Source organism: Solanum dulcamara, chromosome 8 (assembly GCF_947179165.1).
Source record: "Solanum dulcamara chromosome 8, daSolDulc1.2, whole genome shotgun sequence".
NCBI lineage: Eukaryota > Viridiplantae > Streptophyta > Magnoliopsida > Solanales > Solanaceae > Solanum > Solanum dulcamara.
The window spans coordinates 60164486-60191733 of NC_077244.1; the positions used below are offsets into that span (position 1 = coordinate 60164486).

The 27248-nt window shown below is 36.4% G+C and overlaps 4 protein-coding genes and 1 pseudogene across 7 annotated transcripts; 1 reads left to right on the plus strand and 4 right to left on the minus strand.

The window, feature by feature from the left end:
* Positions 1 to 446: 446 nt before the first annotated feature.
* On the plus strand, positions 447 to 8275 carry LOC129899426 (uncharacterized). Of its 2 annotated transcripts, XM_055974393.1 has the most exons (7): positions 447 to 1016; positions 4129 to 4215; positions 5130 to 5289; positions 6761 to 6937; positions 7043 to 7126; positions 7412 to 7493; positions 7607 to 8275. In XM_055974393.1, exons 1-7 carry the CDS (start codon positions 589 to 591, stop codon positions 8044 to 8046), a joined length of 1458 nt encoding a protein of 485 aa, XP_055830368.1. In that variant the 5' UTR covers positions 447 to 588; the 3' UTR covers positions 8047 to 8275. The 2 variants fall into 2 exon arrangements, with proteins under 2 accessions (XP_055830368.1, XP_055830369.1); XM_055974394.1 differs by lacking the exon at positions 4129 to 4215.
* A 447-nt stretch (positions 8276 to 8722) lies between these two features.
* On the minus strand, positions 8723 to 13279 carry LOC129899104 (uncharacterized). 3 transcript variants are annotated; one of them, XM_055973912.1, is made up of 3 exons: positions 13115 to 13279; positions 12864 to 12926; positions 8723 to 10752 (listed from the first exon to the last, which is right to left on the minus strand). In XM_055973912.1, the coding sequence occupies exons 2-3, from the start codon at positions 12916 to 12918 to the stop codon at positions 9215 to 9217; spliced, it is 1593 nt and encodes a 530-aa protein (XP_055829887.1). In that variant the 5' UTR covers positions 12919 to 12926; positions 13115 to 13279; the 3' UTR covers positions 8723 to 9214. The 3 variants fall into 3 exon arrangements, with proteins under 3 accessions (XP_055829887.1, XP_055829890.1, XP_055829889.1); XM_055973915.1 differs by lacking the exon at positions 13115 to 13279 and adding an exon at positions 12348 to 12460; XM_055973914.1 differs by lacking the exon at positions 13115 to 13279 and adding an exon at positions 12280 to 12460.
* Positions 13280 to 14436: 1157 nt separating this feature from the next.
* Positions 14437 to 21664, minus strand: LOC129900012 (protein STABILIZED1-like; annotated as a pseudogene).
* Positions 14672 to 17906, minus strand: LOC129900011 (probable protein phosphatase 2C 33). Its single transcript, XM_055975002.1, has 5 exons — positions 17652 to 17906; positions 17445 to 17562; positions 15883 to 16040; positions 15345 to 15700; positions 14672 to 14864 (listed from the first exon to the last, which is right to left on the minus strand). Exons 1-5 carry the CDS (start codon positions 17904 to 17906, stop codon positions 14672 to 14674), a joined length of 1080 nt encoding a protein of 359 aa, XP_055830977.1.
* Positions 21665 to 23333: 1669 nt separating the features above from the next.
* Positions 23334 to 24479, minus strand: LOC129900013 (probable F-box protein At1g65740). Its single transcript, XM_055975003.1, has one exon. It carries the CDS (start codon positions 24477 to 24479, stop codon positions 23334 to 23336), a length of 1146 nt encoding a protein of 381 aa, XP_055830978.1.
* Between the last annotated feature and the right edge of the window lie 2769 nt (positions 24480 to 27248).

A 27248-nucleotide genomic window follows, 5' to 3' on the forward strand; every position in this document is an offset into this window, starting at 1 on the left:
GTAAAATTTAATTTTAAAATCTAATACAACATTTTCTCAATCCTTTTCAAGTATTTTCATGTTTTTTAATTATGTTAATTGTTCAAGTTTCCAAAAATTGTTAACTTCCGCCTCCAAATCTCAAACTCGTTAAAATTATATATTCTTTATGTTTTAAAATATTTTTCATGTTTGTTTTCGTGAATTGAATTATATAAATTTTTATTAACATTTTTAAATATATATTTAATCAACTTGATATAAGAAAAAGTTATAATTTATAATACTTTGTATTTTGTCATAGAATCATGGTTTATAAGGTGTTTTTAAAATTGTTTTAATAGTGTACAGGTGTAATAATATTGTCGAGTTTATCTGAGAGTTGAGATCATGCCACGTGTATATTCGTACAGAACAAAACAGTATCGGTTTCTATTTTCTCCCTCTTTTTTTTTTGTTTTGTTTTCTTCTTCTTCCTCTTGTCCAAAATCTAACTCTTCAATCTGCTGAATTGATTCTATGTAGGTTCACTCCAATGCAATCTCCAACTACCTCTTCAATTTTGCTGTAAGAAATAAGGACCCAAATATTCTTGTAGTCTCATCAAATATGGATGTGGAGAGGTGGGTTGGATTTGTTGAATTGATGAACAAGCCAGCTATAATGGAAACATTCGTCGACATTTTGGTTTGCGTTGTACCGATTTGGGTTGCCATCATGATAGGCTTGTTGATCGGCTGGTCATGGCGACCTCGTTGGACCGGACTTGTATTTTTAGGACTCCGGTCTAAAATCAACCGGTTTTTTTGGACCGTTCCTCCCGGTTTTGGTGCTCGACGTCTCTGGTTAGCCTTTACTGCTCTTTCCGCATTCTCTGTTGGTAGGAAACTCTGGTTTAATTTCCACGGGAGGACACGTAAGCCTGATTCGGCTTCGGGTTCGGTGTCGGTGGATCAATTTGGATCGTCTTCAGTGGTTTCGGGTCCAGCTCCGGGTCCGATTTCTTTTACGCAAAGGAACGATGATTCCATCATCAGGTATGTTCTTAATTTGATCTCATTTTCTAATAATATATGCATGTTTTCATTTCTAGGGTTTCGATTTGAATTACATGTAAATGTGTTTTCGTGATTTTCAGGGATAATTGCATGTGTGATACTGAAACTAAGGTTGATTGCTATTTGTTGATAATTGCTAGTAATAGTCTTGTTCATCTTATCATTTTCCTGTGAAATTTTAGTTTCATTTAGTGAATACCAGTTTACTGTTTCAATGATCTTTGAACGATCTATACTGTTGCTTCTAAATGTAAGTGGATTCCACCAACTATAGTTTTCTATTTAATGGGAATAGTAGGTTATTCTACTGGTTGCTTATGCATTTAAGTGATTAAATTGGAGAGCAGATGGAAAGAGTTCCCTAATAGGGAGTCAAATCTGGGGATCGATTATGGTGTGTCTATGCTTCTTGTTGAAGAAGACCACATAGGCTCGATGAAGTTTCTGCATTGAGTTTGAGCTGATCATAGCTGATTACAGTGCTTTACGCCACCTTATAATTAGCTTGTACATTGTTCTGCAAGTGTTTCTGGGCCACTTACATGCACCTATCATATGAAGATGATTGAAAGTAAGCAATGCATTTTTGAGAAATGAACTTGAATTTGAAGAAAGTGCAGAGTTTTGAATTTGAATTGTGAAAGTTATGCCATATGTATTTTATTCCAAAGTGTGATAGATATTTTGGTACGTCCCAAACTTGAATGCATGTCACATAAGTTGGTATAGGCAACATGTATGGTAGTGTTCGTCAAAAGTGAATATTGACTAGCTTAAATATTGTTCTGTAGTTTCCATTTCATAAATGTTTTCTGCTAAATCTGATTCTGAGCTTTAATTTTGACACACAAAATGCAAACAATACAATCATCTAACTGAAGGTAATTTTAATCTCTAGAACTCTAACTAGAAAGGAGCAAGTTTCATTCAACTATATGTATTTTTTATCTGTAAGATGAGGATCTGAGCTCGGCCTTTCTATTGTTTAGAATGAAATAAAATTGTGCAATTATTACTCCCCCTCTTAAAAACAATAATGGTGTTTATAAAATGAGGATCAAACCATCTAAATTTCAGTGTGAATTCGAGTGTTAATTCCTTTTTGTTTTGTTGCAAAGTTTATGTACTGAAACCACACTTCTTTCACTTCATTTGCTTTGCCCTAATCAAATGTCCTAGCAGAATTACTATTGAAGTTTGTTATTTAAATAAGGTTCCTGAGGTAGTTGACATGAAACTTCAGAAGATTTATATCAACTCACGTGAGACAATTCATTTAGGGGCTTTATAATATTGAGACTTCACTCCTTAAGAAATGACTCATGTGGGACTGACAAATTCATGAAGGGGCTTTAGTATAATGGGAGTTCACACCTTCTTGAGGAATGATCACTTGCAAACTCAATAGTTCCTGTTCTATAGATCTTTGTGCTACACTTGTACTTCTAGTAGCCCTTTGAGTCTTTTTTTTTTCCTGAAATCATTTGACCATCCCAAGTCAAATGGATCTAAGAGGATTTTGAAATTATTATTCATTAGTAGTGTTATCAAAGGCACGCTTAAGCCTTGAAGCGAGGCTCAAAATGCGTTGAGCGCTTCACCTCGCTTAATGTGCGCTTCAGTGTCGTCATCAAGGCACTAAGACATACTTTTCCTTGTGAATGAGCATTTCTGAATAGGCGATGCTAAACCATTGATATTTTACTTTATCGTAAAAACAATCAATTTATTTGTCCATATATTTGTTATTCATGCTTATAATTATTAGTCTTGGACTAAACATATATATATGTATGTTTTCTCCATTTACGCCTTTTCTCAATAAAGCCCATACTTTATTTTCGCTTAAAGCCCCTACGAACCTTAGAGCTTTTTTGCGCTTTTGATAACACTGTTCATTAGGTATTGGTTCTGAAAGGTCTTTATAACCTAAGGTTGTGAGCCTTACAAAATATTGAACTTTGCATATGTTAAGCAGTGCAAGCTCACATGTAAAGCTTGTGACATCTTTATTTAACGACAAAAAAAAGGAAGAAAACAAACTCATCCCATTTGTACCGTCAATAAAGCATTTGCGTGGAAATGCCACAGAGGTCAATATATTCAATTTGTGATGATGCTGGGAGTTGTGGTATTAATGTTAAAAAATAATTACCTTCTAATCCATGTTAAGTCTATGCCTTTCAACTGATGTACAAGTGCTTGCTGATTGTTAGATAAGTTTGGTCTGCGACTTGTGTTTACTTCTGTTGTTGAATTAGGTAATTACAAGTTCGTACACATACTTAACCCCACCCCAACCCTCCCCCAATCCTCAATAAAGTTACAGTTCATGAACAGTTCCACTCTTGCTGAAGTGAATTTTAAGTGCATTGTGCTATACAGCTATTACTGTGTCGTATGTTATTTACTGTAGATATGGCAAGTGGTACATGTGTGTGCTTATTTTTAACCCAGAATCATTTACCGCTTTTTGCCTTTAGCTTGTGCTAATTGTAAGATGCATGGAAATTATGGTAGTGACTTTAGGGCCATTTGTTTGGGTAATCGGAAATCTGGGGGAGTACTTTGTGACAGGACTCTACTTCTTGATACATGAGGGTGCAGTCCATATGATCCGTACAGGGGACTGTTCTGTGTCATGCTATTTGGATATTCATTCATCATGAAGTAGAGTCTGGTCACAAAGTACTCCCCCGAATTTCCGATTACCCAAACAAATGGCCCAGATGCACTTATGTCAGCAAATTCCCTAATTTTTAATTCCAGATGCAAGCACTATCATTACACTCATATCTCTGAGTTTCTGGATCGTAGCAATTCTATTGCCTGGTCCATGTGTAATTGCAATACTTCTTCTATTAGCCCTGGAAGATGCCCAGAACCGACAATCATGATTCCTTCAATAATCATCCGTTTCTACTCAATCTCTCTGCCTTATCCCTCTCCCCGAATATCCTCAGTCAGTCAGTTTGCTCTCTTATTCACCAGATACTAGGTCCAAATAACCAGTACCTTCATCGAATGATATTTTGTTTTGATCTGTGCTATTGTCTTTCTAATAATTGAATGCATACCTGCTTCTTCGCAGATACCTTGCTAATCATGTGAACACATCCTGGGGAAGTTTAGAGTTGGAGACCCTTGATTGTACACATACTTTTCGAGACATGTTCTGGTAATAAAGATTAGGAATAATTACGTGTTGGTGTCGATCTAAGGGATTTGGTTCAGCGGAAAGATGCAGCGCATTATGTGTGGGTAGGGCATACTTCACGAGTTTGAACCCTGCCACCACTGGCTGAAGCTTGGTATTTAAGTGGGAGCTGGGCAGAGGGCAGAGGGGTGGTGCCCATACTCCCCTGAGTTTCAAACTTGAGGGACAACTGGGGTTGGGTCAGCTAACTTGGAGAGGATTTCTCAGTTACAAAGAAATTACGTTGTCTGTAGAATATGTAGCTTTCCTTTTTTGTTTGATGCGATAAGTAATTTTCTGTAATCGAATTAATCTGGGAAGAAATCGTAATTGACGACTGTCATTGTTCAATGTTTACCAGAAATGGAACTGTTCAAATTTACCAGTAGTTTAGTATAGTTTCGTGATGCATTAAATACCATCTTTATCTGCAAATCATGGTTCTCAAGTATACACAAATTTTAAAAGTTTGTCTTCTTCATTGAATTGACCTTTTTCTGTAGTATTTGTTTAAAAAAAAATGAAAAAAGTCCTTACTCCTTATAAGGCTTGGACAAAATCCCCCCCTTGGAGCTAGCTTTTGGGGTGTGAGTTAGGCCTCAGACCTAATTTTACAGTATTTAACAAGATAGAAAAGAGTAGTTGTGTGAAAATCATTTAAGGCTAATATTTAGAAGAGGATTTCTATATTTTACAGTTCTGGGGAAGAAGTTGGTTGATTTAATGTGAATTATATACAACTTATTACCGGTCTCCTTAGTAATCGTGCAGAGTGTTGAATGAAAATTTCAATTCTGTAGAGTGCTTTCTTTACTGACACAAATTTTCACCCTTTTAGATGATTCTTGTCCCTTTATATGGTTAGAGACATGACAGCATCTACTCCATTCCTGTAGGCATATTACTGGATCGGAAAATGAGGACATTGTGACAGAGAAAGATCTGGAACACTTTCTACATCTACTAGATGGCAAAGATGGAGAGATGTCATGGCAAACCATGATGGACCGCTCTACTTCAAACTTCACATACCAAGCTTGGCGGCATGAACCTGAGGTCAGGTTTACTGAAATATGTTTTTCTTTAGCATTTCTGGTTTCTAGAACCATTTTTCTTAGGAATTGCTTGATCCCAACCTTTACATACATCACAAAACTTAATATGCTGAAAGGCTGAGAAGGTGTTTGGTTAAGCTTATAATCTAGTTAGATTGGGGTTATAAGCATTTTTTGGCTGATCTACGCGTTTGGTAAATATCAGAAGTGTTTATAAGCCAAAATCAACCTAAAGTCACAAGTTGGTCATCCTTAAATTGTGATTTTTCACCTTATAAGCACTTTTAGTTTGACCAAATATACTATTTCATCCTTTAGTATTTTTCTAATTCTCAAAATACCTTTCCCAAACAAAACCCCTAACTTTCTCTTCACTCAGTATATGTCGTTCACCATTTTCTTTAAAAGGATACTTCTAAATTTAAATTCTTTTTTAAAAATTTGTCAGGTTATTTTAGTCATTTTAGCAAAAGAACAACTTATCAACATGTTTTTTACTAAGTTACGCGGACTCTTCATTTTTGTTGTCAAACCCATGTCCACATGAAATGAGTGCGCGTTTCGGTCAACCCACATCGGATATTTTGACCAGAGTCCATGGAAAAATTTGGGGGTAAATTAAGATTTTGATTTCTCAAAATAAAAGTAATTTAGTAGATGACTTGATATCAGTTTGCCTTTTTTGTTCAACTTCTAAAAGCATGAATTAGTAACATAATTTCCCTTGTTTCGTAGAACTGATTGGTTTCTGGTGACACAATCGCTGCTCTTAAGCAATGAGTCCCTTGCTGACACAGCTTTAGATGTTTTAGCAACCTCAGAATATATTCATTTTTGCTTGCTGGATACATCTTCAGTATTGTTTGCCAAATAAAACAGGGGGGAGATTTTTAGGTTAAACTTCCTTTAACTTGATTTATGATATGTGCTTTCTTCCTCTGTGGAAACGGGGAACACTTATTTGATTTCTACTGTATTCATTTTATTATTTTGACATGGCAAAATAACATCATAGACCTAGCTTAAGGGAGACGTGTCTGCTTAAATCGTTGCTTGATTTTGATGTTTTTGTAGGTGTAAAACTGTATGTACTTTATGGCTTTTTTGATTGGTTTATTCCTTTTGCTACTTCTAAATCCTCATGTGGATTTGAAATATTACAGTTGCATTACTGGAAAAATACGGAGTTATTTTTTCATTTGTTGTGATTATCCGCGAACGCCACCGTTTTTATGCTCTTCAGCTAGATACCAATATCCAATATTGTTCTTACTGGAGTATCTATAAACTATTCTCTTCTTTGAATCTTTTTAAGCTGTATTTCTCAAGCCATAATTGCTGATGTATTGCATGATTTACAAGGTGACTTTGTCTATGACCAAAGGCTCTTTATCCATACGATTAATCTAAATCTTCTTTGAAAGTTCTCTGTTCTCTCTTAGTGATTCTAAAAGAACCATTCTGTTTGTCAGATGGGCCCAACAATCTACCGAACCAAAACTGTTTTTGAGGATGCAACTCCTGACTTAGTCAGAGATTTCTTCTGGGATGATGAGTTTAGGCCAAAATGGGACCCGATGCTTGGTTATTTCAAGATATTGCAGGAATGCCCACATACGGGATCTATGATTATCCACTGGATTAAAAAGGTCTGTTGGTCATCGAAGCTATCTCAGTTTTGTTGTGAGAAACTCCTTATGATTCATTTCTTCCATTAGGTTCTGCACTCACGTAAATTTATTTTGCTTCTACAGTTCCCGTTCTTCTGCAGTGATCGTGAATATATCATCGGTAGAAGAATATGGGAATCCGGGAAAACATATTACTGTGTGACAAAGGTGAGCATTAGAAGATCACATGTAAATTTAATTGTTGTTTGAATTCTTCAAATATAAGTTTTAAGTGACTGCTCTGTCTAGATTTTTTCATTAGTGCTTCAACCTGACATTTTCAGACCTTTTGGACATATGAAGCTGGTGTGTCTAAAATCTTTTAATAGTTTGTAATTGGACCAAGTTATCCTATATTACATGTTGTTTAGTTGGGTTGTTATAACAGCTATATATTTTTCTGAACCATGTAGTTACACATTATATTCACATTTTTAACATGATCTTCCACAGAGTGTACCATACCCAGCTCTGCAAAGACGTGACAAGCCTAGGCGTGTGGACCTGTACTTTTCAAGTTGGATTGTTAAGCCGGGTAGGTAGCACCATCACCCACGGGTTTTTAATGGAACTAACTTTAAAAAATTTCCTGTTGCCTGTTGCTTAAGTTGAACTTTACTCAAGTGTAAACTCGTGAAATGGTTGCAGTGTTATCAAAGAAGGGAGATGGACAGTTATCGGCATGTGAAGTCACGCTTCTTCACTATGAAGATATGGGCATCCCTAAAGATGTTGCTAAATTGGGAGTTCGTCATGGAATGTGGGGAACAGTCAAGAAGTTGCACAATGGCTTCAGAGCATACCAGAATGCAAGAAAATCAGAGGCAGTGGTTTCTAGGTGTGCTATGATGGCACGAATCACTACAAAGATCTCTCTTGATGAAGGTGTTGATGCTTTGGAGCAAGTTTCTGGCGAAGAAGATAGAGCTGTGGAAATCCAAGGACAGAAGAGAGATGGTGGTATTGACTGGAAATGGGTGGCTATAGGAACAGTGGCTGTAGTTTGTGGCCTTCGTACAGGAATGATAGGAAAAACTGTGCTATTTGGAGCAGGGCAAAGGATTGCTCGCAGAGGCAGAAATGCTTAGTGAGGACACTTTATAGCAATTCTACCTTATTATTGTTGTATGTATTATTCTTTATTGGTTTTAACATTAAAGCCTACAACCAGCAGCGTGGAGAAAATAATTACTCCATTTGCTCTTGTCGACCGTTCCTTCACGGATCAACAACACTGCGCTAATGGTGACTTTATTTGATTAAGTCGAAGAATGGCGGTTACCCACAGAAACAGGGGTGGTGCTTGGTTCAGTTTGAGTCATTATCTTGAGAAAAAACGACTTATTAGTTTGCACTTTTAATGAAACAAAACATTCAGCCAATAGACATTGGAAGCAAAAGAGTCTTGCCTTTGTTTGGGAGCAAAAGAAAGTCTCGTCTTTGTATCCAACAAAAGAAAATAGCCACCAACCATCTTTGCATTCACTGTGTGACACATTTTTGCAAGCATCGACCCTTAATAGGGCAACTAAAAAGAGGATAACGAGATTCTTCCCCCAACTAACAAAGAGATCTTGCCACAAAATTGAGCATAGTTTTGCAAATAGCCCACTTGTTTCTCAAGAAGAGATGGGAAACATGCGAATAAAAACAAATATAGCAACATTAGCAAGAAGGACAAGTTATATTTCTACAAATTTCCCGCAGGTTGTCTATGTGCACGCACGCATGAGGGAGGTGAAGCTTTAAACATCAACACAGAAGTAGGATGATCAAAAAGACTAGAATAAATAATTGTCATTACACACGCCCTAGATCCACACCATAAATGGAAACAAAAAATTTGACTACAGCTCTTCCAACATGGCTTCTCTTCTGCTATTCTAACTGAACCTTTCAAAATTCAATCTTCTATTGAGAAGCAGTGGCTTCACTTATACTCGGGAAAAGATGATTGTAACTGTTCGGATTCAATCTGAATATAACAGAAGAAACATGTATGAGCACTATCACACCTACAGGACTCGGGAACTAATTACTCCCAAGAAAAACCGACTCCTTGCACTTTACAAATAATAACGAACCACGAAAGCAGGAAATCATAGTCATAAAACAGTAATACTGTGGAAACTGGCAAAGGGTGCAGCAGCAGGAAATACTGTAGAAAAGGGCTAAGGGTGCATCAATAGGTCTCATCTATGAAATTCATCTAAGATTTTAGTATCCAATGAAGAAGCACATGTCCAAGTACTCGACTCACTCCCTCATGCCATCATTGTCAGCTTCCTCCTCACTTAAATCAAGATCAGCTAACAATTCCTCCAACGGGACAGAAGGAGCATCATCGCCATCAGTTACAGATGCCATTTCTGATGGCTGATACTCCTTGTTACGATAAAGAGATATGTTGAACCTCAAATCTGGATTCTCCTCTAAATCTCTTAAGAATTGTTCATACTCGGAGTTCATCTTCTCTTCATGATCTCTACCTTTTACATTGTCATCAATCTCCATATTGAGAGATTGCAGCTTCCATGAACGAGGCTTCCCACGCTTCTTCTGCCATTTCTCTTCATAGCTCTTCTTAACCAATATTACATCTGGGAGAACAAAGCCTTTGTACTTGTCCAGCTCACTATCATTACTATTAGTAGCATATAAGTCATATCCAAATGCATAATCCCCAGGATTTAGAAGATGTCCCAGATGTGTTCGTACGTTGAAAATTGTGTCATTCTTTCCAAAATCAGATATACGAGCTACTTGGGCATCTGCCAAAGTATACTTGGATCCACCAATATTGACCTCAGAAGAAACAGTCTCAACATCTAGAACTATATATTCCACAAGCTGCCTACTAGAAAGTAGGGACTTAAAAGACGCCCTCCAGTATTGTTCCGAATCCAAAAAACAGTTCCTGAGAGTAAATGGGTCAAGTAAAGCAATGTGGTTACTCACCTTGGTGCAGATCACAAGTGGCCCTAGATTCCCCAAACTATTTGAAACTTTTGGCGGAAGACAAATCAAGTCCTCACGACAAACTGGGGAGATTTCAACTGAGAAAGTATACTTATAGTTGTAATTGTTGCTCTTGGGATCATGAGACACTAGTTGTTTGTCATTACGGCTCCGACTGGGAACAACTTTTCCTATGAACTCCACAAATTTTACAGCATGACTCCGATTAGAGAAAAACATATCAATTCCTTGATCCATTTGCTTAATCATTATAGCACGAGAAGCCGCATCATGCTTAAGAATAAGCTGTTCCAAATAGAAGAAAGTTCGCCTGTGAGTAACGTGCTGCCGTAGTTGCACTGCAGCCACCCACTGATCAGGATTCGCCTGAACCCTCGTACAAGATTCACACATTTGGTCTTGGATAACAAATTCAACTGTGTAGGCCTGCTCAAGAATAGCTCCGTGAAGAACCTCTTTCTGAACCTTCAACTTGACTTTGATTCTCTTGGAGTGAGGTTCAGTCCAAATGAACTCTGCCTGCACTAAACGGACTTTATTCAAATTCTTTAACCTCTTCACACAGAATGTCAATAGCTCCTTTGATTCTAATTGGGCTTTAATCCATGTCCTTGGAGGCTGCAAATAGCTATCACATTCAGGGCAATGACATATGATAACATGCTTCTGGAGACCTTCTGTTATGTCAATTTCAGACCTCAAGCAGTTGGCACACATATTGGCAGCATTTGGTTGCATACTTATACCACATTTGCAGCATAAAACATTTCCAATTGTATGATGCACTGTAAACATGCCCGTTTCTTGTGCCATGGCTGGTAAGAGACAGATAAGACAGCAGTAAGCAGAAAAGGACCAAAAAGATTATGAGATATGCATAAACAATTTAAGGTTACCAAAGCAAACAACAAAACCACCTAAAAAGTATCTCATGTATTGCAAAGCCAATGCTACTGACAAATCTAGTTCCCGTAATCCCAATGCTATGGCTTCATATAAGTGAAAAAGAAACATAAAGGTGGAATCCTTTCTAAAGCCATGACAAGAGCTTTTCAGTTTTCAGTTAACCTTTAGACCAAGGAAAGAAGAAGCACTAGTAAGTGCAACTCTTGAACAGAATTGATTTACAACAGGATAAAACTTCAAACTTCACCCACATTTTAGATTTCTTCTATCTTTCCTTAGACAACAACTTCAATAAAAAGGAGAAAACCATGCACAGGATTGAACTTTATGCTTTCTTTTCACTTCCTTTTAGAAAAAAAAAACATCTTCATCAGAAAATTGTACCTAGACAGAACCAAAGATCTTTCCTTTGTTGACCCCAAAAAGATAAGATCTTCCCTTTTTAGATTGACCGTTTATTTCAAATTTGAGGCCACACAAATATACAAAAAAAAAATTGCATTCTTTTATTGAACAACAACATAGAATAATAAGAGATCTAAGGCAACTGAGTAAGACAAACAAATATTATCATTTCTTGATCTGAAATATCAAGCAACACAGAGAGGTGAATATTTTTGTTCTATTACTCAAAAACCTCTAAAGGGGAGAAAGATCTGCCTTTTTTATTTCATCCAAATGTGAAATCAAATACCATGACTTGGGCTGATCCTAAAAAATGCACCAGTTCCATCGATGTCAACATCACACCTAAGATGGATCTCACGGGACAAAAAACCAAGAAAATGAAGTATTTTTAGTTTTAAAAAGAAAAACCAGAAACATGAAGCATTTTGTTCTAAAGGTCTGCAACACTCCGGTAAAACAGCAAAGATAATACAATGTGGGATGTATGGTAGTAGCCGGTTGCAAGTTTGAATCCTGGCTGGATGTATTATACTCACATGTCACAAGTTTGAATCTTGACTGGTATTTGGAATCCATAGAGCTCCAAAACCGGAAAACATGGATTTTTCAGGTATTAAACAACGATACGGCTCAATTTCAAGCTACTTGAAATCGGCTATATGAATTACTCACCATTCATCCCGATTTAGATTCTCTGACATTAGAGTTCCTCTATATTTTCTAGTGGCATACAAACATCTAACAAGATTAAAACACTTGCAACGACTACTGGACCTAAAGTAAGCTTACAAATATGACTAAGCATTAACCAATATCTTATTAGCAATAAAACAACTATCCTCTCCTGAGGATCAAAAAGAAAAACAAACAGGGAAAAAAAACACAATGCAAAAAGTTGAAAACTTGCAGAAATCAGTTATTGAAAAATATTTATTTAACCTAAAAACAAGGTAAATGAGAATAATAATGGAAATTACGCATCTGAATTCAATTATGGCGCTTCAATAGTTTCTTTGAAGAAAAGTTACCTGACGACAAGTGTCAAGCTATCAGCTAGCGGGAAATGATTTTAGAATTGAAGAGGTTGGGCACAAACCTATTTCGACATAAACTCAACACTGAAACCAAAACGCTTTATCTTTGCCAACCACACAGCAGCTAGGTCTTCATTTGGATGACCAACGAGTAAAAAGGATCAAAATCCCTAAACTGCACCCCGCAGATGAATCCACATAAGGCATGGTGATTTACACACCTTGTACTAGCTAATATCTCACGAAAGCTCAAATATTTTAGACAGAATAGTCATAAGTTAAGCTACTATAAAAAATTTCCTCACCAAATATAATGAGAAACTCGTTCAATTTTGGTCCAAAGCAATCCAAGTAACAGTAATTAAGTGTATACATGCTGGCTACAAATTAATACTTTCATTACTTCAATGTTCATCCGCTCAAAAATATCATAGCTAGGTCAACCAAATATAAACGAGTAACAAGAAGAAAAAACACCAAAAAAAATTGTAACCAGAGAAAACTACAAATTAATAATCAGAATATGATGTACCCGAACAACAACAAACACAGGAAAGCGAGGGAAGATAAGAAGAAACCTTTGGGAAGTGAAGCATCTTCCTTTGTTTTACCAACTATGTCCATAGGTTCCATTTTTAACCCTTCAAAAAAAACAAATCAAAAATCCTGAATCCAGATTCAACAATCATAAACTCATATCTGCATATAAAACCAAAAAAAAAAGAGGAAAGATCTAGAGCTTCGAATAATCAAAACTAACAAATCCTTCAGAAAACGAAAAGGAAAAGATCTAGAGCATCGAAGATAAAATAAATAAAATTATACTTACCTTACGAAGAGTGGCTTGCACGTAGAAGTTGTGAAGGTGTGGGAATATTACTTTTACAAAAGAGTAAAGAGACAAATGCCTAAGTTTTGAGCTGATGGCTGCAGATTTATCACGACGAATTTTGTATGTAACCCTAACTACAATTAGGTTTTTTTTTTTGTTTGTTTGTTTTACTGTTTGTGAGTAATTTGAAGTAAAAATACTTATTTGTATTTTTCAAATTATTAAAAAAATTGGAATTTAACTTCAAATTTAATTTCAAAATTTTATGGCCAAACATGCTTTCGAGATCTCAAGTCCGAAAAAAAATCATGGTTAAATATCTACTAAGATATTTTTATTTTATATGGAGTAATATAGTATTGTTATTAAAAGAACAAAAATATTAAAATAGTATCTTTAAGCTACTCACTCCATTTCATACTACTCAACTCCTATATTAAAACACATGTTTCAGTTTACTTTTCAAATTTATAAAATCAAGATTAGTTTATCATTGATTACATAAAGTATTTAGTAGTTAAATTTATATTTCCAAAGCATACTTAATAAAATTAGCTTAATAAAATAAATATTTTCTTAAAGAGCGTATTGAGTCAAGTTAAAAGAAATAGTGGAATAGTTTGAGTGGAAACACTTTGGTTTGAAAATTAAAGATTTTGAATACATAAATGAATTTGAATTATCATTAACATTATTAGAAGAGAGATTTGCAAGTGTCAACATTCGAAGTCTTGATATCATCTCACTATGTGGACCAATTTAGCAAATAGACATTTCTTCAAATGTTGTCACATAGATGTTATGATGGTGTAGAAAACTGAAGACGACATCAGTAGTCCTGTTTATAGTTGTCTTCATTCATGTTTTTTTTTAATAATCAACTAAAGTTCTTTATACAGATTTTACGGAGCTAAGTTATAATAAAAGAATTTTTTCGTCTGCGGAGTTTCGACTCTTTTATTTGAATTTTTTTGTGTCTGTACTGAATAACTCACAAAATCAAATCATGTTCCACTAAGATCCTACTTTTCTGCCGGAGACATGAACGTCATGGCCAAATCTTGAAACTTGGATTTGTTTTTGAATAAAGAGTTCAGATTCGTGAGCACATTTTCATGTTTGGACTTGATGAAGTTGTGTTTTAGCAGAACAATTCAAGTTTTCGACCAATAGCTCTTGCTAATTTTTTTGTGAAATATAACTCTGACAAATCTTAGAGGGAAGAGGGAAAGTACATTAGTTGATGATATGCTTTTAGCTTGTAACTATTGATTCAGGCAAGGCCACATATGAATGAATGAAAATGTTACAGTAGAGCGCTCAAGGGTGTGGGGTAAGTGAAAAATGAAATGGTATACAAATCATGGGAGATCAGGATTCAAATTTCAGTAGAGAGCAAAAATACATGAGATTAACCATACAGAGTTGAGAAGTAAAAGAAAAGTAATTCTAACAAGATCAAAGTTTCGGCTAAAAATACAACAGGCTCTCATTCTGATGATGGTGATTCTGCTCTAATATATCCTTTTTGTGTTGTAAAATCTGATGTTGTAGTCACATAGCATGATGAAAATATTGAAGTTGGATCGAAGAAACAGCTGCAGTAATTTCCTTTGCTCGGGGATCATTGTCTTCCCAAGACACACCTTCCGTCACTATCATAGCAAGAACATTGAGCAAACTCTTGCTTGAAGCCCCCAAAGTGACAGCATCAAATCCACCAGCACCAGGAACACCGGCCAACAGACTAATCGTTGTATCCAGAAGGTGAGTTTGTTATTCAGGTTCTATTTGTGAATTTGACACATGGTTAAAAAGATGGGATAACATAGAAATGCAGCTGACTTCTAAGAGCTATTGATTTTATCAAGTCATATTCTTATGTTAGTTTACTGTGCACAGTAGCATGCCAAAGACCTACTGATTGATAGAGAAGAAATCAGAGTGTTAAAACTTTTTTGGTGCAGGATTTTGAAGGGAATTTTAAAAAGATTCTCCTCATCGTAACAATTCAAAACTCATATGTACAGTTGAGAATAAACGAGACAGTAAAAAATAAATCAAACGGAAATTAAGACCAAGAGAACCATGGTAAAAACTAACACTTGGACACATGACGTTTTTACTAGTCGACTGACCATGGTTAACTGATTTAATGAGGTGAAGATATACATTAACCATAGTTAAAAGTGAGGAAAGTTTGCAAACACATGACGTACGAGTTTACTATTTCTTCTTCCTCCTCCAACTTGGTAATGTCATTACTGTGATCACCCGAGACTTTTCCCATCTTAGGTCCTGTTCCGAGGCTTCCTCTTTGATGCTTGCTGAAACCTCTTCACCTTCTCGAACAGTACTGGAACGATTCAACGCTGGTGGACTGGAGACACCATCCATATCATTGCTAACTTCACTCATTTCCATTGAGATAAAAGCCTTGTCCTTGTCTTTTGTACTAGAAGCAGTAGAGAAATTATTCGGGTTTGAATCAAGGAAGAGGCAGACAAATGCACAGTCATTGACTCTACAAGTTGGGTACGGTAATCTTCCAGGCTCAAACGGCTTCTTCAACGAGTGATCGAGCTGCAGATGAACGGGATGAAGCTGAATCAACAATCTCTACTACTTCATCGTTTGATAGGTCGTCCCAAACCTGTCATACATATCAAATTAATTCAACTAGCAACGAGATTGATGTTGAATCCAAGTAATGGCAAAACAGGAATTCAAGTGTCGTACCCCATCTATCGCCAGAACAATGACACTGAGAGGACACCAAAATTCTTGAGGCAAAAATCTCCGAAAGCACGAGTCATGGCAAGCCCAGGAGAGTTGTTATATGGCATCCACACTCTTGCAACATCCGGCTCATCTAGAAGAGAAAACACTCGCACTATACATTTGCGAATCCTCTCAGCCTCCGCTGCAAATTTAGAAAGCAGAGTTAACAAAACAATAAAGCGAGACAAGCATCAGTAGAAATCAGTCAAAGTCACCTATCAAAAAGGAAACGAATTCTGCTTCCAAGAATACCGTTGTGTGGTCACCATAACTCAACCATATTTAATCATAGACACAAAGGAGGTATAAGTTAACTAGCCTAGTCACTTCTCATGTCAAAGAGAATTCGAAAAACTTTTTGAACAGCGAGAGGTAGAGAAAAATTTATATAAGAAAACTGACATATTTCACAGAAACTACACGTAAAGGGATTGGGAAGTTATAAAGGGATGGTGGGGGAAGCTTCCATCTCCTCTTACTTTTAAAGGACAGAAAAACTGAATAAATGGGTAAGTTTGTCTAAACATCTCTTCAAGAGATTCATATAATGGAGATTGAGTATGACAATGAGACCGTGCAGCAAGAATTTCGATAGTTATCCATCACGAATTAGTATTTTCTTTGGCACATTTTCGCATTTGTATTAGGGAGTGGACTTAGACCTAGAATCACATGGAGCCATGCAGGTAATTGGCCCAGATGACCTACAATAAAAATCCATTCACACTTGGCTAGAAACGTACAACATTGAAAGCAAAGGATCCAATATACATGAGACCAATTAGCCAGAACAAAGAGTCAGTTGATATGGTGAAACTGATACTGCCCCTCATGTTCACAAGGAGTCTTTAAAATTTCGTTTAAGATTTTTGTGTCAATGTAGAGATGTATGTGAGAGCTAGAGAACCTCCATTTCAGGACAACCCCTAGTTTATCTTAAAAGACGCTTTATTGGGTATTGTTACGGAATGGACGATAAGAGTACAGTTGATATAGAGGTTTAATATAGGCAACGTTGAGGTTTGAGACTAGAGTTGACATACTCGCCTAAAAGCAGATGATCTGCCTAGCTGTTCCTGCTTAATCAATCCCCTCATAAGGAATCTTACCCGTTGATAGATGAGATCCTAATCTTTCTACATCACTTTAACAACGTCACCTATATGTTAATTATCTCAAATAACTAACATTTATGTTTTCTTGATTTAGTCAGCAATCTGAAAAAGCTCGAGTGAAAGCTGAAATTTGAATCAGCCGCACAAGGGTCAAACGGGAGAAAATGAGGAATAACACTTAAGAGGATAAACATGTTCTTTTCTTGGGGAGGGAGATGCATGAATGTGTAAGATTGCAATAATGTGGTGTCACGTCAAATCTGATGGCTATTTGCAATAGTTTAACTCAGAACAGTTGATATAAGATTTATCGACAGATAGATAGGTTCATTAAATGAACAGAAGCAAAGTGGTAATTTTGTTGATCAACACAATTTCGGAAAAAAGAAAAGCATCCATATGTAAGCAGCAAGATATAGACATATATGCACCTGGTAAATTGGGCTTAAGATCTACGGTCAATTGCACTGCAGTGAGAGAATCATCCCCGCGTCTCGTAGCCAGCACAGCTCTAGAGTTCCCAATGTTACAAATAACAAAATTCTTACCCTACCAAAAAACAAAATAACAGATTTCATCATTAGAATAAATCCGCAGGAAATCTCGCTAGCTTAAACTTTCTGACTATGACAACAAACCTGTTTAACCATGGTTACTTCTGTTGTTCCACTACAGAAGCAATCGATATTGGTATAGCTACTGAGTTCTCTATCCATAACCTTATAAGCCTTCAAAAATAACTCCTCCAATGTTTGAAATACCTCTAGGTACTTTTCAGTCTCTTCAACATCAATTGAGAATCTCGAATCCTCAGCAGAGATGGGGAAAGCATGCTCGGGATATAGGCTACTCCCCGTGTTGAGACTGATCTCTCTTAGAACGTCTTCACACATGTAGAGAAAAGAAAACAGGAACAATATCTAAAACCTTTCCTATCCTGTTAGTAAGTAGTGCCATAAATGTATCTAGAAAGAGTATTCAGGAGCCAAGCATCTTGAAATATTGCATTCGTAATTTATCTTTTTCCACAGATATACACTTACAACATAGACGTCAGAAAATAAAGTATGCGTTCAACTTTCAAACGGCATTTCGTGTAACTTTGTACTTATCCATGACAGTAACCAGAAGTAGTGCGATAAAATAACAATCCAAACAGAGTATGAGTAGCCAAGCCTCTCATAACATCACATTCACGTATGACTTAAAAATTTGCCATTTACTACTCAAACTTCACTAGTGAAGTACAAAGTAACATACATAGAAGGTATATAAGAACTTTGATAAAGCATAGAAGGCATGTTAAAATAAAGCTACATGAGATTATAGAGGAGATACAGTAAACTCAAGACAAGCAGAAAAGATGCGGAAACTTCATCAGTTTCAGAATTGAACCTTTCATTTTCGACATCAAAGCCATGACAATCTTCCTTGCGCACTCTTTCACAAAAAGGATAACTAGATCTAAAAGTGAATAAATACTCCTCCTTAACACTTGAAAAAATAGAATTTATTGAAATTACTGGACGGAAGTATAGTAATAATAATATTAGAGAATTAGAGGATCCGGCATACTCATTTCTTCTATAGTATCTAACTCTAGGATATTCTTTACCATATGAGAAGAGTCCAGCTCTTGATTGCTTCTTTTTTCCATTATTGTCTTTAGCTGTCTTTAAAGTTACACTGGGAATTACCTCATACCAAAACAAACACACAAAAGTTTGCAGAGTGAATTCTAGTTACCAAAGTAAGAACATTGATTGAACATTTTATTAAATGGAATCATCACTTTTGTCCCTTAAAAAAAAGAAAGATACATAACCTTTAGAATTTTCCTCACACACTATAGCATATCAGTTGTGGTTATTTTCAGACAAATTCTCCTCCTCCTTTATAGTGTGGCTACCACCTTCTTCAATATTGTTTCAGTTGGCTCATGAGAGTTCTCTACGGCCTTCACTGTAGCTTGCCATTTTTCACCATACTTTGGCTCTGCAGCAACACATCTCTTCAGTACATCACTACTCTGCTCTTCTGCTCCATGCTGCTGTTCATTTTGAAATACAATGCCCAGAAAGCACCGATATCTGGTGCAAGGGTCACTGCCCTGTTGAACCAATTTCTTGCTTTGTCTACTTTCCTCTCCTTCCAAAACTGCTTAGCCACAGAAGCAATAACATGAGGATCATGATCACACTTCTTAAAAGCGCCAGAGCTCTTGGTTTTTCTTTGAGGCCGAGGCGCCATCTCAATTGAAGCAGCCCATAGAATGCCACTATTGGGGCACTCCTGCAATGCTTTAGCCATCCGAACATCAGCTTCCCTTTCGTATCCATGCCTAGCTTCCCGCACAGCTGCAAGCCTTAGCTCAGGGTTTTGAGGATTCTTCTTCCTGGCCATGGTAAGAACTGCTCGAGCTTTGCTCAGCCCATTCACCTTCTCCTCAAGAGAAGCTAGGCATAGCCAAAGGGGTATACAACTGGGACAATTCTTAATGCCAGATTCAAATGCATCCTTTGCCTCGTTAGAATTACAAAGTCTTTCTTTCAACTGTCCCAACATCAACCGAAGTTTGAAAAATGAGGGGAAGCACCTCAATGCTTCATCCACTAATATCCTCTCCTCTTCAACATTTCCAAGCTCTCTCTCCACAATGACTGACTTCATACAGACCCGTTCCAAGCCTCCCCTTTCACGTTCCTTAGCAAGAAGCTTCCTTGCTCTCTGTCTCACGGTTCTCAAACTCGAGCTTGAAAGCAGCTAGCCATATCTCCTCAGAATCAGGAATTGCAGCGAATGCTTCCTCCAGAATTGCTTGAGCTGCAGGAATATCATCAGCAAGCCACTTCTCCTTGGCACCCATCAACCATAGAACCTCAGCCTTTGGAATGTAGGTAACAGCTTTTCGAAGCACAGTATCAAGCGATTCCCTGGTGCCATGACTTTTTTTGAGCTGTGCAGCTTTGAGCCAGATGGTTTTCTTAGTTTTAAATACAGTAAGAGCATGTGCATAAATGTATTTTGCCATTACAATAGAACCCCTTTTCTTGCACTCCCCTGTATCAGCGACCCGGGTCCTCTTCCTATCTTCTTCCTCAACACCAAACCCAACAGTGTAATTATTATAGCTTGGCAAGTCCAAAGAGAACCTGCTCTTTCACATCCTTTAGCCTCCTTCATCCAAGCGTCCCTGTCAATCTCCAAACCTTGTCCCTGCAAAGACCTGATTGCCCTTTCAATAATTTTCCCAACTGAACCAGTATTCGCATTGGCTTCTTCAAGCCTAGCGGCAGTGATCCAGATGGCAGGCTCATTAAACAGATTTTCTCTAGCCTTCCTAAGTACCTTCTTAGCATTGTCATAAGTTTCCAACTTCGCAAGAGCAATCCACAGCTCCACATGCAATGGACAGCATTCCACAGCCCTCTGAAGCAAAAGTCTAGCATCATCTTCGTGATTGGCCAACTCCACAACAGCTTTCCACAACCTCACTGAATCAGGGATATGCTCTAGACCTTCCCTCAACACACGGCTCTTGTTTTCTGTAGCATCCTCCAATTTTGAAGCCTACATCCACAACTTGACTGAATTAGGATTTTCTTTAACACCTTGGACAATCACTGCCTTAGCCTCAAGGGGGCTCGCCAAACGGCACGCCTCCAACCAAACATCCTCATTCTTAGCACACTCTTGACGCCCTTTCTTTATCAACTGTCTTGCCACCTGCATCTTCCCTGCAACCTCCTCCAGTCTAGCAGCTGCTATCAAACCAGGAGGATGCTTTGGATTCGTCTGAGTAACTGACTTAAGCAACAATCTACCCTTCCTCCAATTTTGAAGCATGCATCCACAACTTGACTGAATTAGGATTTGCTTTAACATACCTTGGGCAATCACTGCCTTAGCCTCAAGGGGGCTCGCCAAACGGCATGCCTCCAACCAAACATCCTCATTCTTAGGACACTTTTGACACCCTTTATTTATCAACTGTCTTGCTACCTGCATCTTCCCTGCAACCTCCTCCAGACTAGCAGCTGCTATCAAATCATGAGGATGCTTTGGATTCGTCTGAGTAACTGACTTAAGCAACAATCTAGCCTTGTTTATATCGGAAATCTCAGCATCACTTGTAATCTTCACACTCTTCAAATCAGTCAAGTATCCCTTAGGATCCACTACCATTTGCCCAGTAACGGAATCCAAATCCTATCCAACCTCACAGAAAACACAGTTCCTCTCCCTTCACCCACCCAGTCAAATCTGCAACCAATGCAGTTACATGCTCTTTCTCCTGCCTAGCCTTGTCCAAAAGGGTATCAGGAACAGGCACAAAACTCTCAAACCTCTTCTTCTTCTTATTTCTTAACAAATAATATCCTATTTCAGGTATATTATCCCACTCATCACTAGATAATGTATCTAATTTCCTCTTTAAATCAGCAAACTGTTGAGTAATTCTCGGATTCGAAGATCTATACTTGTCAATCTCCTTTAACCTAGCTTCTCTCCTGTCTATCCTCCTTGAATACATTCTCTGATCAATCGATTCCCAAATTGTATCAGCTTCTTTATCATCCTCATCATCAACAGGTGCAGCAATTAACCCCACATCATTGCCTTCAAATTCATCGAATCCCACTACTGCTGTTTGTCAGGCAGTTAAAGTTAAGTTCTTTTACATTTCTGTCTGCACCTCAGACTAACAGAAACACTCCATACATTATCTCATACGTTAATACTGTCTTAGTTTGTGCAATAGAGAAAAAGAAACCATTTGCATAACATAGAACAAGACAAGTAGGAAGCTAACAATTGTTGTGGCCCATATACAGAGGGCCAGAGATCTCTCTGAAAAGCCAACTAGGAAAGGACATATGATAATCTTTCTTCCTCAAGCTACGCACATTCATAAAACAAAGCAGAGAAATCAAATCTTTTACTGAATCATCAGCATCAAGCAAAACCATTTTACATGTCCACTACGAAAGCCACTGATTTGAGCACTTACGAAGGGCCTGATCGTATGACCACCATGCACACATAACTTGTGTGACACAAGTTTTAGCATACTTACTTAAAAATAATAGCTCCTAACCAACATACAAGTATTATTTTAGACCATAAGTGTAGGTGCATTCACTGCTTTCGACTTGAATAATACAACAACATCATATCCAGTGTAATTATCCCACATGTCTGGGGAGGATAGAGTGTACACATACCTTATTCCTACCTCGTAGAGATAGAAAAGTTGTTTTCGGTAGACACTCAGCTCAAGTGGGGAATTTCAAAGCAGTTTTAAAATAAGAAAATATGGAAATGAAAGCAGTAACAACAAAATAGTGCAAATGAAAAGCAGTACATAACATTCACAAATTCGTCAGCTTGTCTATTTCCATATCATTTTGTGGCCTTCTGAAAGTGAGGTTCCAGTATTAGTTGCACCATAGATCTCCAACTGATGCCTCCTTTTGCAATGATATCCTCTACATATCTGGGTATGTCTGTTTCAATGGACCTTGAACCAATCAATTATCCTCCCAGAAAAGAGTATTTTTTGGCGCTTTCCTTTCAAGTGAAAGACCTTATTATTACCATTACCTATTTTGAGTTTTATCTTCTCCTTGAGCTTGGGCCAAAGGTTCCTGATGTCTTCCACAAACCAATACCAAGTGCAAACCATCTTTGAGAGACTCAAAATATACAAATTTACTCCTCAGCCTCCAAAATGACACATCTAGGTTCGGTATTTCTCATTACCGAAAGACTCCAGCAATTGCACAATGACTCATTATTGCATTATCAAAGATGAAACACAACAAACAACTAAAGGATAGACAGGAATATCAAACTATAAAGAGTTACATTTGAATACTAAGTATCACCAACATATATCATTAAGATAAAGTACGACAAACATTGATTATTCTTTTTCTTTTGCGAAGTAAGTTAATTTTAACACCAAAGAAGCATTAGATAGCAGAAAACACAGCCAAGTAATGGACATTCACTCCCCAGACTAGCAAACCAACAGTACCTCTAAAACATGTCAATTCTACAAACTAACTAGCAAATTTCAACTACTTAAAGCATGTAGAAATTCAGTTCATTCATTCTTCTGGAAAAAACAGTCTTCATAGAATCTCTTACTTGAACACCTTGAATGATCAAAAGCTAATATAGAGGAATAAATAATTCCATAAAGTTTATCTTGATAAGGCGGAAAACATAAATAAATGGCAAAAACTAAAATACACGAGCTTCTTTTAATCTAGCATGCCATGGAGGTAAGTGCAATATTCCTCTTTTGGTCAATATCAGAATGACGGGATAACCCAAGTTGGGGGGGAAATAGGATTAACAGAAGCACTGTGATAAGAAGATTGAACTTTTCCATCTTCAAGACTATAAGTCCGCATATCTATGCCACTCCAACCTTGTAATCTGAAAATCACGGCCACACTGTTAATAAAATAGATGTGATTAGGGTTTACTCCTATATACTTAGAAGATTCAACGGACATGGATGCATCTTGTCCCAAAAAAATTGCTCTATCTCCCAACATCTTAATCTCTTTTGCTTCACTTGTCATTACATCTAGTTCCCATACTTGAAAACGATAGTCTTTATAGAAACCAGTGGATCTAGCTCTTTCTTCATCTTGTGCAACAAATAGTAGCACACCTGATACTTGAACCAGATGTAAATAGTCCCATCTAAGTATCTCCCTATTTATCCTTAAAACCAAGCGGGATCGTACAGATGGGGGAGGGTTGTTTCTATGGCCTTCTTCAAGATCGTCAACAACCCAGAGTCCGCAACAGCGAGACAGGATATAAAATTTTCCATTGAAGTATCGGAAATCGACGAATGCAAAAGGGTTCTCAATATGAACTGAAGTCCAGCAGAGGTCTCCAGGTCGCCAAAAAGACATAAGCCTTCTTGGTGCATAATGTGAGATCATCAGAAAGTAGTCGGATGTGAGTGAAGGGTTGGCAGATAACACAGCTCTTTTGATTATGGAAAAATATTCTGGCTTCCATTGATCATCCCCATCTTCTATACCTCTCAATCTACGATATGAAGGAAGGTGAATTTGGGTGCCTGAGAAGGGATGCAACAACATCATGTCACCTGTAGTAATAGTAAATTGGACAGTGAAAAGCCATCCAGGCTGCTCCGTTGATAAACAGACACAGCCTCTAGCTTGAGGGAGATAGATTTTGGCGAAAATTCTGTGGTTTGTAACAGAATAAAATAGTCGATAATCATCGTCTTTATCAGCCGCCATCAGAAGCAACGGAACCTGAGGAGATGAAGAATCGAAATTCTCCTTTTTAGCAGCACGATACCATGATTTACAAACAGCACCAAATCTAATGAAATCATCAATCTCTCTAACACGCTTTGCTATCTCAACCAGTACATCGTATTCCACTTCTGACCAGTTCCTCTTCCTCATACTTGAACTTCCAATCTTCCCTTTTATTTCTTACCCTACAACATATATAATATTTATAAACCATTCTACTCGGCAGCACCTTTATAATAATTATTTGTCCTATTTTACTTTGAATTAGGAGTATTATTTGACGACTTGCTCATCAAATTTTTTCTTATTATATTCAGTGCAATTACGTACTCTTTTCATTCGCTTCTGCTTGCCATATTTTACATATCGAAATTCAAATTACATGGATTTTGATAAGTATTTTTTTATTATATTAATATAAAAAAGAATTATAAATTATAAATTTTTTCGTATAATTTTTTGACATATAAATTTAAATTATTAAATTAATTTAATTTAACCCCACAAATTAGCTAGATTGATTCTTGTGAAGTAAATTGTGAGAAGAAAAAGTGAAAGAGGAAGGAGTATTAATTGAAAAGAAGTTTCATGTGATATGACTTTTGTAATAGAAACTCAAAGAAATAAATAGGACCATGAATGTTTCAATGGTAGACATTCCATGAATGTTTCAATGGCAGGCATTCCTTGAATTTAGTGGAGGTACACATAAGTTATTCGAACACCATAATTATATATATATAGAAGTTAATTATAAAGATTAAAATATCACTATTTAAAAAAAATTAATTTTTTTCTTACCTCAGTCCACCACCTCCTCCCTGTATCCCTTGACAATCCCTCGCTCCCAATTTCTTTTTTAAAATTTCGTTTATAATTTTTTACAAAAATTTACTTCAACTACCCCCTCCCCCCCCCCCAAAAAAAAAAGAAGAAGCCACCCACTCCTTCCCAATTTTTTTTAGATATTATTATTATTTTAATTAAAAAAAATTCAACTTCACTCCATCTAATCCTCCGCTCTCAATTTATTTTATTACATTTTTTTTATTTTATGTTAGATATATACATATATTTTTAGAAAAATATTTTTTTCTACTTGTGTACCAAATATAACAGAAATGAAAATTTTATTTTAAAGAAAATCATATGGCAAGTAGAAAATATTTTTTTAAAAAATATATTTATATATTTAACACAAAGCGAGAAACTAAAGACAAAGGTGGGGGATTTGGGTGGGGTGGATGAAGTAAGAAATTTTTAAGAAAATTTATAAAAAAAAAATTAGTTTTTTTTTTAAAAATGGACCAGGTGTGGGGGGTACCGTGGGAGGAGGTGGTAGAGTGGAGTAAGAAAAATATTTTAAATTTTATTTTTAAAAAAGAATATTTTTTTTGGGAGTGATACTTTAATCTTTAACTTTTAACTAATACTAATAGTTTGTTTAATTTTTATCAAGGTAAAATATTTTGTTCATGTGAAGTGTTGTGTGACAATTTTTTAAAATAAAAGAGAGAGTGTAGTACACATACCATCAAGAGAGTGTAATAAAAGAGAGGTGTGTTTTTTAAATTAATGACTGATAATTTAGGTATGAAACTCACGCTTTCAATAGTTTAGATATGAAACTAAAAAAAAGTAGATAATTTAGATGTGTTTTTGATACTTCACTCAAAAAACAAGGTCCAAGATGAGGTTCAAACTTTCGAGGTCGTTAAGCAAATGTAGGCAGAGTCATTTCTTTTGGTTATATAAGTATCGATTGCACTAATACTAAAATATTTTACTCAACGTTCATCTGCCCATGTTTTCATAATATTATTGCATCGAATGCTTTGTTAGTTAACAAAGAACAAATCTGAGGGCAAAATGGTTATTGTATATAGGGAAAATGACCTTTTTTAAGGAGTGAGTAGTTTGTTATAGGATGTGCACAACTTAAAAGAATCAACTTATTTAGGAACGGAAAGAAAGTGTTTATTTTGAATATATATAATCATTAATAATATTCGTCCAATTTTATTCTTCTTTAAATAAAAAAAAATTTACATGAAGAAAAATTTATTAAGGATTCAAAATATAAAGAGGTAAATAAATATACAATATAGACCTTTCCTCTCATATAAGTCCAAATTTTAGCACATGTATGATGAGCCAACTTGGTAGATGACTTTTTTGGATTAAATTGAGATGACTTGACATATAGTAACATTTTTTAATTACGAACATGGTTGGTTGTGATGGGATGGATAAAATTCCTCTATCCTTAATTAGAAGTCTCAATTTTGAGCTTTGGGATGGTTAAAAAAAATTAATGTTAGGGAGATCTTAAATCACTACTAAAAACAATGCAAAAATCGATCAAAGGAAACCGGCGGACTAAGTTGGTCCAAAGAACCGACAGAAAACCTATCCACTCCATTTCTTTTTAACTTTTTAAACAAAATTGACGGATGTCCGTCGGTAAAAAATTCTGTCAATTTTTAATTTTATTGAAATTGATAGATTCTTTTGATCGTCCCTCGATTTTAACCGATCCTGTCCATCGAATTAGTGGAACTAACTAAGGCCAAACCAATGATGTACAATTTATTGATTTTCCTTAAAATTACTGAGAGAGTCTATCAGTTTCAATCCTCAATTTGTGCATGTCCATTAGTTAGTAGTGATACATAATGAATCTGGTCCATTAGTACGTTATTATACATTTTGTTAGTTAGTTACTATTCAGTAGTTTGTTATTTGGTTGTTAGGCTTTGAGGCTATAGAAGGCCTCTCATTCTATAAATAAAGGTTGTTGAGATCAATAATATTTTTATCTCATCTTCCTGTTTCTGTTTCTTCTAAGTTCATTGATGAACTGGTGAGCTTACATGGTATCAGAGCAACGATATTGGCTATTGATAAAGGAATTATAGG